Source organism: Homarus americanus, unplaced genomic scaffold (assembly GCF_018991925.1).
Source record: "Homarus americanus isolate GMGI-L3 unplaced genomic scaffold, GMGI_Hamer_2.0 scaffold40856, whole genome shotgun sequence".
Lineage (NCBI taxonomy): Eukaryota > Metazoa > Arthropoda > Malacostraca > Decapoda > Nephropidae > Homarus > Homarus americanus.
Window position 1 is genome coordinate 1,153,758 of NW_024734615.1, and position 11,470 is coordinate 1,165,227.

At 58.1% G+C, this 11,470-nt stretch overlaps 4 protein-coding genes across 4 annotated transcripts in view; 2 read left to right on the plus strand and 2 right to left on the minus strand.

Annotated features, from left to right (window-relative positions):
- Positions 1-18: 18 nt before the first annotated feature.
- On the minus strand, positions 19-480 carry LOC121870314 (protein diaphanous homolog 1-like). The gene has a single exon (XM_042372095.1). It carries the CDS (start codon positions 478-480, stop codon positions 19-21), a length of 462 nt encoding a protein of 153 aa, XP_042228029.1.
- Positions 481-495: 15 nt separating this feature from the next.
- Positions 496-903, plus strand: LOC121870315 (basic salivary proline-rich protein 3-like). The gene has a single exon (XM_042372096.1). The coding sequence runs from the start codon at positions 496-498 to the stop codon at positions 901-903; it is 408 nt and encodes a 135-aa protein (XP_042228030.1).
- Positions 904-1,936: 1,033 nt separating this feature from the next.
- LOC121870316 (bile salt-activated lipase-like) lies at positions 1,937-2,350 on the plus strand. Its single transcript, XM_042372097.1, has one exon. The coding sequence runs from the start codon at positions 1,937-1,939 to the stop codon at positions 2,348-2,350; it is 414 nt and encodes a 137-aa protein (XP_042228031.1).
- Positions 2,351-3,603: 1,253 nt separating this feature from the next.
- Positions 3,604-11,470, minus strand: part of LOC121870317 (basic proline-rich protein-like) — a 13,101-nt gene continuing 5,234 nt past the window's right edge. Inside the window, exon 3 of the mRNA XM_042372100.1 lies at positions 3,604-3,900. Coding sequence (XP_042228034.1) covers positions 3,604-3,900 — 297 coding nt within the window. The remainder of the gene's footprint in view (positions 3,901-11,470) is intronic.

Sequence of the window (11,470 nt, forward strand, 5' to 3'; positions counted from 1 at the left end):
AGGAAATAATAAAGGCCCTCACAGGGGCGACAGCACTCCAAGGGGCCGCGGCGTTCCCAGGGACCCACCCAGGGGCGGCGGCATCCCCAGGGACCCACCCAGGGGCAGCGGCATCCCCAGGGACCCACCCAGGGGCGGCGGCGTTCCCAGACACCCATCCAGGTGCGAGGACGTCCCCAGGGACCCTCCCAGTGGTGGCGTCGCCCCCAGATACCCTACCAGGGAGGCGACGCCCCCAGGGGCCCTCTCTGAGGCTTCGGCACCCCAGGGGACCTCTTTGGGACTTTGGCGCACCAGGGCCCCTCTCTGGGGCTGCGGTGTCCCCAGGGGCCCTCTCAAGGGCGGCGGCGTCCCTAGGAGCCCTCCCAGGGGTGGTGGAGCCCCCAGGGGTCCTTGGGCCGTGGCACCTCCAGGGACCCTCCCAGAGGTGATAATGCCCCCAGGGTCCCTCCCAGAGGCGGTGACGCCCCCAGGGACCATCCCGGAGATCCTCGCATGGCTGAAGGTGCCCCCACGGGTCCTCCTAGTGGCGGCGGTGCTCTGAAGAGCACCGACGCCCCCGGAGACTCTTTCAGTGATGGTGGTGCCCTCAGAGAACCTCCTAGGGGCGGTGACGCCCCCAGGGACCATTCCAGGGACCCTCCCAGGGAAGGCGACGCCCGTAGAATCCCTCCCAGAGACTGCGGCTTCCCCATGGGGCCTCCCAGCGGCGACGGCGCCTCCAGGGGCCCTCCCAGCGGCGACGGCACCCCCAGGGGCTCTCTTATTGGCAGCGACGCCTCCAGAAACCCTCACACAGACGGCGCCGCCCTCAGGAGGCGTTCCATGGAACGACGAGCCCCCAGGGGCCCCCAGCGGTGGCTGCGCCCCCAAGGACCCTCCCAGTGCCGGCTCCTCCAATAACTCTACGAAGGGCCCCTTGGGGCCTTAGGGCATGCTTGGTCATTGTGTCACATATATTACATACTTCCAGCAGAAGCTTACTTAACTATGATTGGTGGATTATTCTTTTAATAGACCAAATTACAGCCAATAGAAGAGAGCAGTCAGTCAGTACAACACCACAACTAATGTTTTCTTGTTTGATATTATTCTCCAATACGTTGTTTAGGATGCAGTGATACTGGAAATATGATGGGCGGTGCATTTATTTAACGTTACATCTCCCAGAGTTATATATAGCGCAAAAAGTACTGCATCCAAGGGCCATAAAGATCTGGCATTCACAGGGACCCTCCAAGGGGCGGCGGCGCCCCCAGGGTCCCTCCCAGCGAGGGCGGTGCCCCCAGGGGCCCTCCCAGTGGCGACGGTACCCCGAAGAGACCTACCAGGGGTGGTGAACTTCCCAGGGGCCCTCCCAGAGGCAGCATCTACCCCAGGAACCCTCTTACGGGCGGTGGCGCTTCCAGGGACCCTCACAGGGGTGTTGGAGGCCCAAGGTGACTCTCTCAAGGGCGGTGGCGTCCCCAGGGTCGAGGACGCCCCCAGGGACCATCCCAATGACCTTCCCAGGGGCGGTGGCGCCCCCAAAAACACTTCCAAGGTTGGCATTGCCCACAGGGAACGTCCCAGGGGCAACGAATCCCCAGCAAACCTTCCTAGAATCGGGGGCGCCACTAGGGGGCATTCCTAGGGGCGATGACGCCCCCAAGGACCCTCCGAGCGGCAGCGGAATTCCCAGGGGCCATCCCAAAAGTGGTGGAGCACCCAGGGGCCTTCCCAGTGGCGGCGGCACCCCCAGATACCCTGCCAGGGGCGGCAACGCCCCAGGGAACCGAATTGGGGCTTTGGGGGACCAGGGGCCCTCTCTGGGGTTTCGGCGACCCCAGGGGCCCTCTCAAGGGCAGCAGCATTCCCAGGAGTCCTACCAGGGATGGTGGAGCCCCGAAGGGTCCTCCTAGGGGCAGCGGCGCCTCTAGGAACCCTCCCAGGGGTGATGGCGCCCCAGGATTCCTTTCAGGGCGGTGACGCCCCTAGGGAACATCCAGGGGACCCTTCTATGGGCGAAGGTGCCCCCATGTGTCCTAATACAGGCGGCAGCGCTATCAGGGCCAGCGACGCCCCCAGAAACCCTTTCAGTGACAGCGGCGCCCCCAGAGAACCTCCTAGGGGAGACGACGCTCCCAGGGACCATTCCAGGGACCCTCCTAGGGGAATCAACGCCCGCAGAATCACTCCCAGAGTCTGCAGCTCCCCCATTGGGCCTCCCACCGGCTATGGTGCCTCTAGGGGCCCTCCCAGTGGAGATGGAACCCCCAGGGGCTCTCTTGTGGGCAGCAACGCCCCCAGAAATCCTCCCAGAGACGTTGCCGCCCTCAGGGGGCGTCCTAGGGGAGACAGGGCCCCCTAGCGGCGGCTGTGACCCCAGGGACCCTCCCAGTGCCGGCTCCCTCAGGGACCATACCCATTGCCCCCTAGGTCCCTATGGCATGCTTGGATATTGTGTCATATATATATTACATACCTTCAGCAGATGCTTACTTAACTATGATTGGTGGATTATTCTTTTAATAGTCTAGATTACAGCCAATAGGAGAAGAGAGCAGTCAGTCAGTACAACACAACAACTTATATTTTCTTGTTTGAAAATATTCTCCAATACATTGCTCAGGATGCAGTGATACTAGAAATGTGATGGTCGGTGCATTTATTTATCGTTGCATCTCCCAGAGTTCAAAATAACTAAAAAACTACTGCACCTAATGGCCGTACAAGTCTGTCGCTCACAGGGGCGCTCCCAGGGTCATTTCCAGCAGGGGCGGTGCCCCCAGGGGCTCTTCTAGCGGGGGCGGTGGCCCCAGGGGTCCTCCCAGTAGCGACTGCACCCCCTGGGGACCTCCCATCGGCTCGGCACTCCCAGGGGTGGTGAATCCCCCAGGGGGCCGTCCCAAAGGCAGCGTCACCCCCAAGAACCCTCTCAGGAGCAGTGACGCCCACAAGAACCCTTTAAAAGGCGGTGGCGCCCCTATGGGCCCTCCTAGGGCCGGCGGCGCTGGTATGGGCCCTCCTAGTGGCAGTGGGTGCCTTTTCAGGGGCGGCAGGGTTTCTGCCAGGGGCGAGGGCGCCCCCAGGGGCCCTTCCACATGCAGCATTGCCCCAAGAACTTCATAGCTTTGTCGTACATTTTGCAGTCGTCCAGTAATCCCTTACTTAACCGTGATTGGGGGAGCAAGATGTAACGTCATTAAATTACAGCCAATAGGAGAACAGAGCAATCAGTCAGCACAACACCCCAACTTATGCTTTGCTGTTGGATATGTATTCTCGTTTCACTGTTTAAACTCTGGGAGATATGACGGTCAATAAATAAACACTGCCCATAGCATTTTCAGTATTATCGCAACCTGAACAATGAAAAGGAGAATAAATATCCAACAGTAAAACATAAGTTGGGGTGTTGTGCTGACTGATTCCTCTGTTTTCCTACTGACTGTAATTTGATGACATTACCTCTCAATCCACCAATCACAGTTAAGTAAGAGATTACTGGAAGAACGCAATATGTACGACACCACTATCCATTGTTTTGGGGCGCTGCCTCCCCTAGGAGGACCTAATGTGAGCCACAGGCTTTGGCAGGGTCCATAGGAGCAGTGGCGCCCCTTAAAGAGACCTTGGGGGAGCCACCGCCTCTGGAAGGGCCCTGAAGGCGTCACCGCCGCTGGCAGGGCCTCTGCGAGTACCACGGTCCCTCGGAACGTACCTGGAGGCGCCCCCGTCCCTGGAAAGGCCCCAGAGATCATGGCTGTTCCTATGAGGGCACCTAGGGTTGCCAGTGCCCATAGCAGGACCCATGGGGGCGCCGCCGTCCCTGTGAGGGTCCCTAGGAGCATTGCCGTCCTTGAGAGGCCCATGGAAGCTCGGCTGTACCTGGAGGAGCCCCTCTCGACCCCGCCTTCCCTGAGAAGGCCCCTAGGATTACAGTTGTTCCTAAGACCACCCCTGGTGGATCCAGCGCCCCTGACAGGTCCCCTGGGGGCACCGCCGACCCTGAGAGGGCCCTAGGGGCGCCTCCGTGCCTGGCATGGCCAAGTGACTCTCACAGGGATAGCGGCGATCCCAGGGTCCCTTACAGGGACGGGGGCGCCTTTAGGGGTGTTCCCAGGGACGGCAGCGCCTTCGGGGGTGTTCCCAGGGACGGCAGCGACCACAGGGGCCCTACCACAGCGGTGGCGCATTCAGAGGCCCTTGCAGAGGCGGTGTCTCCCCTAGGGTCCATCTATGGGGCGCCTCTGCCCCCAAGGACCCTGCCAGGGGCTGTGGCGCCATTATGGGCCCTCCTAGGGCCGGCGAGGCTGGTATGGGCCCTCCTAGTCGCAGTGGGTGCCTTTCCAGGGGCGGCAGGGTCTCTGCAAGGGGCGACGGCGCCCCCAGGGGCCCTTCCACATGCAGCATCGCCCCAAGAACTTCATAGCTTTGTCGTACATTTTGCATTCGTCCAGTAATCCCTTACTTAACTGTGATTGGTGGAGGAAGATGTAACGTCATCAAATTACAGCCAATAGGAGAACAGAGCAATCAGTCAGCACAACACCCCAACTTATGCTTTGCTGTTGGATATGTATTCTCGTTTCACTGTTTAAACTCTGGGAGATATGACGGTCAATAAATAAATAGACACTGGCCATATAATTTTCAGCATTATCGCAACCTCAACAATGAAAAGGAGAATAAATATCCAACAGTAAAACATAAGTTGGGGTGTTGTGCTGACTGATTCCTCTGTTTTCCTATTGACTGTAATTTGATGACATTACCTCTTATTCCATCAATCACAGTTAAGTGAGAGGTTACTGTAAGAAAGTAATATGTACGACACCACTATCCATTGTTTTGGGGCGCCAACTCCCCTAGGAGGACCTATTGTGAGCCACAGGCCTTGGCAGGGTCCCTGGGAGCAGTGGCACCCCATAAAGAGGGCTGGGGGGAGTCACCGCCTCTCGAAGGGCCCCTGAAGGCGCCACCGCCGCTGGCAGGGCCTCTGGGAGCACCACGGTTCCTATGAACGTACCTGGAGGCGCCCCCGTCCCTGGAAAGACCCCAGGGATCTTGACTGTCCCTGTGAGGGCACCTAGGGTCGTCAGTTTCCCTAGCAGGGCCCCAGGGGGCGCCGCCGTCCCTGTGAGGGTCCCTAGGAGCGTTGCCGTCCCTGCGAGGGTCCCTTGGAGCGTCGCCATCCCTGAGAGGCCCATGGAAGTTTGGCTGTTCCTGAAGGAGCCCCTCTCGAAGCCGCCTTCCCTGAGAAGGCCCCTAGGATTACAGTTGTTCCTAAGACCATCCCTGGTGGATCCAGCGCCCCTGACAGGTCCCCTGGGGGCACCGCCGACCCTGAGAGGGCCCTAGGGGCGCCTCCGTGCCTGGCATGGCCAAGTGACCCTCACAGGGCTAGCGGCGATCCCAGGGTCCCTTACAGGGATGGGGGCGCCTTTAGGGGTGTTCCCAGGGACGGCAGCGCCTTCAGGGGTGTTTCCAGGGACGGCAGCGACCACAGGGGCCCTACCACAGCGGTGGCGCATTCAGAGGCCCTTGCAGAGGTGGTGCCTCCCCTAGGGTCCATCTATGGGGCGCCTCTGCCCCCCAAGGACCCTGCTAGTGGCTGTGGCGCCATTATGGGCCCTCCTAGGGCCGGCGAGGCTGGTATGGGCCCTCCTAGTCGCAGTGGGTGCCTTTCCAGGGGCGGCAGGGTCTCTGCCAGGGGCGACGGCGCCCCCAGTGGCCCTTCCACATGCAGCATCGCCCCAAGAACTTCATAGGTTTGTCGTACATTTTACATTCGTCCAGTAATCCCTTACTTAACTGTGATTGGTGGAGAAAGATGTAACGTCATCAAATTACAGCCAATAGGAGAACAGAGCAATCAGTCAGCACAACACCCCAACTTATGCTTTCCTGTTGGATATGTATTCTCGTTTCACTCTTTAACCTCTGGGAGTTATGATGTTCAATAAATAGACACTGCCCATAGCATTTTCAGTATTATCTCAACCTGAACAATGAAAAGGAGAATAAATATCCAACAGTAAAACATAAGTTGGGGTGTTGTGCTGACTGATTCCTCTGTTTTCATATTGACTGTAATTTGATGACGTTACCTCTTATTCCACCAATCACAGTTAAGAAAGAGATTACTGGAAGAACGCAATATGTACGACACCATTATCCATTGTTTTGGGGCGCCGACTCCCCTAGGAGGACCTATAGTGAGCCACAGGCCTTGGCAGGGTCCCTGGGAGCAGTGGCGCCCCATAAATAGGCCTGCGGGGAGTCACCGCCTCTGGAAGGGCCCCTGAAGGCGCCACCGCCGCTGGCACGGCCTCTGGGAGCACCATGATCCCTAGGAATGTACCTGGAGGCGCCCCCGTCCCTGGAAAGGCCCCAGGGATCATGGCTGTCCCTGTGAGGGCACTTAGGGTCGTCAGTTTCCCTAGCAGGGACCCAGGGGGCGCCGCCGTCCCTGTGAGGGTCCCTAGGAGCGTTGCCGTCCCTGCGAGGGTCCCTTGGAGCGTTGCCATCCCTGAGAGGCCCATGGAAGCTCGGCTGTTCCTGAAGGAGCCCCTTTCGAAGCCGCCTTCCCTGAGAAGGCCCCTAGGATTACAGTTGTTCCTTAGACCACCCCTGGTGGATCCAGCGCCCCTGACAGGTCCCCTGGGGGAACCGCCGACCCTGAGAGGGCCCTATGGGCGCCTCCGTGCCTGGCATGGCCAAGTGACCCTCACAGGGATTGCGGCGATCCCAGGGTCCCTTACAGGGACGGGGGCGCCTTTAGGGGTGTTCCCAGGGACGGCAGCGCCTTCAGGGGTGTTTCCAGGGACGGCAGCGACCACAGGGGCCCTACCACAGCGGTGGCGCATTCAGAGGCCCTTGCAGAGGCGGTGTCTCCCCTAGGGTCCATCTATGGGGCGCCTCTGCCCCCCAAGGACCCTGCCAGGGGCTGTGGCGCCATTATGGGCCCTCCTAGGGCCGGCGAGGCTGGTATGGGCCCTCCTAGTCGCAGTGGGTGCCTTTCCAGGGGCGGCAGGGTCTCTGCCAGGGGCGACGGCGCCCCCAGTGGCCCTTCCACATGCAGCATCGCCCCAAGAACTTCATAGGTTTGTCGTACATTTTACATTCGTCCAGTAATCCCTTACTTAACTGTGATTGGTGGAGAAAGATGTAACGTCATCAAATTACAGCCAATAGGAGAACAGAGCAGTCAGTCAGCACAACACCCCAATTTATGCTTTGCTGTTGGATATGTGTTCTCGTTTCACTGTTTAAACTCTGGGAGATATGACGGTCAATAAATAGACACTGGCCATATCATTTTCAGCATTATCGCAACCTGAACATTGAAAAGGAGAATAAATATCCAACAGTAAAACATAAGTTGGGGTGTTGTGCTGACTGATTCCTCTGTTTTCCTATTGACTGTAATTTGATGACATTACCTCTTATTCCACCAATCACAGTTAAGTGAGAGGTTACTGTAAGAAAGTAATATGTACGACACCACTATCCATTGTTTTGGGGCGCCAACTCCCCTAGGAGGACCTATTGTGAGCCACAGGCCTTGGCAGGGTCCCTGGGAGCAGTGGCACCCCATAAAGAGGGCTGGGGGGAGTCACCGCCTCTCGAAGGGCCCCTGAAGGCGCCACCGCCGCTGGCAGGGCCTCTGGGCGCACCACTGTTCCTATGAACGACTGGAGGCCTGTCCCTCGGAAAGACCCCAGATCTTGGACTGGTCCCCTGTGAGGGCACCTAGTGTCGCTCGCTTCGGCTAGCAGGGCCCCAGGGGCGCCGCCGTCCCTGTCAGGGTCCCTAGGAGCGTTGCCGTCCCTAAGAGGCCCATGGAAACTCGGCTGTTCCTGGAGGAGCCTCTGAAGACGCCGTCTTCCCTGAGAAGGCCCCTAGGATTGCCGTAGTCCCTAAGAGCGCACCTGGTGTATCCACGGCCCCTGACAGGTCCCCTGGGGGCATCGCCGATCCTGAGAGGGCCCTGGTGGCGCCTCCGTGCCTTGCATGGCCAAATGACCCTCATAGGGATAGCGGTGATCCCTGCTACCCTTACAGGGACGGGGGCGCCTCAGGGGTGTTCCCAGGGACGGCGACGCCCACAGGGTCCCTGCCACAGCGGTGGCGCCTTCAGGGGCCCTTCCAGAGGCGGTGTATCCCCAGTGTCCCTCTGTAAGGCACCACTGCCCCCAAGGACCCTGCCAGGGGCCGTGGCGCCCCCATGGGCCCTCCTAGGGCCCGCGGCACTGCTATGGGCCCTCCTAGTCGCAGTGGGTGCCTTTCCAGGTGTGGAAGGGTCTCTGCCAGGGGCGACGGCGCCCCCAGGGGCCCTTCCACATGCGGCATCGCCCCCAAAAATTCATAGTTTTGTCATACATTTTGCTTTCGTCCAGTAATCCCTTACTTAACTGTGATTGGTGGAATAAGAGGTAACGTCATCAAATTAAAGCCAATAGGAGAACAGAGCAATCAGTCAGCTCAACACCCAAACTTATGCTTTGCTGTTGGATATTTATTCTCGTTTCACTATTTAAATTCTGGGAGATATGACGTTAAATAAATACACCGCCCATCGCATTTTCGGTATTATCGCAACCTGAACAATGAAAAGGAGAACAAATATCCAGCAGCAAAACATAAGTTGCGGTGTTGTGCTAATTGATTACTCTGTTTTCCTCTTGGCTGTTATTTGATGACGTTACCTCTTGTTCCACCAATCACAGTTAAGTAAGAGATTACTGGAAGAATGCAATGTCTATGACACCACTATCCATTGTTTTGGGGCGCCGCCTCCCCTAGGAGGACCTATTGTGAGCCACAGGTCTTGGCAGGGTCCCTGAGAGCAGTGGCGCCCCATAAAGAGGCCTGAGGGAAGCCACCGCTTCTGGAAGGGCTCCTGAAGGCACCACACCGCTGGCAAGGGCCTCTTGGAGGGCCTCTGGGAGGACCACGGTCCCTAGGAACGTACCTAGAGGCGCCCCCGTCCCTGGAAAAACCCCTGGGGTCACCGCTGTCCTTGTGAGGGCCCCTTGGGTCGCCATCGTCCCTAGCAGGGCCCATGGGGGCGCCGCCGTGTCTGTGAGGGTCCCTATGAGCACTTTTGTCCCTGAGAGGCCCATGGAAACTCGGCTGTTTCTGGAGGAGCCCCTGAGAATGCCGCCTTCCCTGAGAAAGCCCCTAGGATTGCCGTTGTCATTAAGAGCGCCCCTGGTGGATCCAGCGCCCCTCACAGGTCCCCTGGGGGCACCGCCGACCCTGAGAGGGCCCTGGGGGCGCCTCCGTGCCTGGCATGGCCAAGTCACCCTCACAGGGATAACGTCGATCCCAGGGACCCTTACAGGGACGGGAGCGCCTTCAGGGGTGTTCCTAGGGACGGCGATGTCCACAGGGGCTCTACCACAGCGGTGGCACCTTCATCAGCCCTTCAGAGGTGGTGTCTCCCCCCAGGGTACCTCTTTGGGGCGTCACTGCCCCAAAGGACTCTGCCAGGGGCTGTGGCGCCCCCATGGGCCCTCCTAGGGCCTGCGGCGCTGCTATGGGCCCTCCTAGTCACAGTGGGTGCCTTTCCAGGTGCGGCAAGGTCTCTGCCAGGGGCGACGGCGCCCCCAGGGGCCCTTCCGCATGCGGCATCGCCCCAAAAACTTCATAGTTTTGTCATACATTTTGCCTTCGTCCAGTAATCCCTTACTTAACTATGATTGGTGGAATAAGAGGTAACGTCATCAAATTACAGCCAATAGGAGAATAGAGCAATCCAGTCAGCACAACACCCCAACTTATGCTTTGCTGTTGGATATTTATTCTCGTTTGCTATTTAGAATTCTGGGGAATGCGGTAAATAAATACACGCCCGCCGCATTTCAGTATTATACTTAACCTGAACAATGAAAAGGAGAACAAATATCCAGCAGCAAAACATAAGTTGGGGTGTTGTGCTAATTGATTACTCTGTTTTCCTCTTGGCTGTAATTTGATGACGTTACCTCTTGTTCCACCAATCACAGTTAAGTAAGAGATTACTGGAAGAATGCAATGTCTATGACACCACTATCCATTGTTTTGGGGCGCCGCCTCCCCTAGGAGGACCTATTGTGAGCCACAGGCCTTGGCAGGGTCCCTGGGAGCAGTGGCGCCCCATAAAGAGGCCTGAGGGAAGCCACCGCCTCTGGAAGGGCTCCTGAAGGCGCCACACCGCTGGCGGCTCTGGGAGCACCCACGGTCCCTAGGGAACGGCCTGGGCGCCCGTCCTGGGCCCCGGGGATCATGGCTGTCCCTAGCCAGAGGCACCCTAGGTCGTCAGTTTCCCTAACAGGGCTCAGGGGGCACCGCCGTCCCTGTGAGGGTCCCTAGGAGCGTTGCCAAATCCCTCAGGGGTCCTTGAACGTGCCATCCCTGAGAGGCCATAGGCTGGCTGTTCCTGGAGCCCCTTTCGAAGCCGCCTTCCCTGAGAAGGCCTTTCAGGACACAGTTGTTCTGGGCCACCCTGGGTGGATCAGCACCTGACAGGTCCCCTGGGGAGTGCATGCGACCTGAAAGAGGGGCCCTGGGGAGGCGCCTCCGTGCCTGGCATGGCCAAGTGACCCTCACAGGATAGCAGCGATCAGGGTCCCTTACAGGGACAGGGGCGCCTTCAGGGGTGTTCCCAGGGACGGCAGCACGCCTTCAGGGGTGTTCCAGGGACGGCATGGCCTGGGGCCCTACCTGCAGCAGTGGCATTCAGGGGCCCTTGCAGAGGCGGTGTACTCCCTAGGGGTCCATCTATGGGGCGCCTCTGCCCCCAAGGACCCTGCCAGGGGCTGTGGCGCCATTATGGGCCCTCCTGGGGCGGCTTGAGGCTGGTATGGGCCCTCCTAGTCGCAGTGGATTGCCTTTCCAGGGGCAGCAGGGTCTCTGCCAGGGGCGACCCAGCGCCCCAGTGGCCGCTTCCATGCAGGATCGTCCCAGGAACTTCATAGGTTTGTCATGCATTTTACATTCGTCAGTAATCCCTTACTTAACTGTGATTGGTGGAGAAAAGATGTAACGTCAAATTACAATAATAGGAGAACAGAGCAATCCAGTCAGCACAACACCCAATTTATGCTTTTGCTGTTGGATATGTGTTCTCGTTTCACTGTTTTAAACTCTAGGAGAATATGACGGTCAATAAATAGACACTGGCCATATCATTTCAGCATTATATCACCAACCTGAACAATTAAAAAGAATAATACCAACAGTAAAAAACATAAGTTGGGGTGTTGTGCTTTGTTGATTCCTCTGTTTTCCTATTGACTGTAATTTGATGAGCATTACCTCTTATTCCACCATCACAGTTAAGTGAGGTTACTGTAAGAGAAAAGTAATATATGTACGACACCACTATCCATTGTTTTTGGGCTCAACTCCCTAGGAGGGACCTATTGGCCACCAGGCTTTGGCAGGGTCCTGGGGAGCAGTGGCACCCCCATAAAGAGGCTGAAGTGCCGCCTCTCGAAGG

Coding starts and splice junctions, on each gene's coding strand:
- LOC121870314 (XM_042372095.1), bottom strand. CDS start 480: ATGGTCCCTGGGGGCGTCACCGCCTCTGGGAGGGACCCTGGGGGCATT.
- LOC121870316 (XM_042372097.1), top strand. CDS start 1,937: ATGGCGCCCCAGGATTCCTTTCAGGGCGGTGACGCCCCTAGGGAACAT.
- LOC121870315 (XM_042372096.1), top strand. CDS start 496: ATGGCTGAAGGTGCCCCCACGGGTCCTCCTAGTGGCGGCGGTGCTCTG.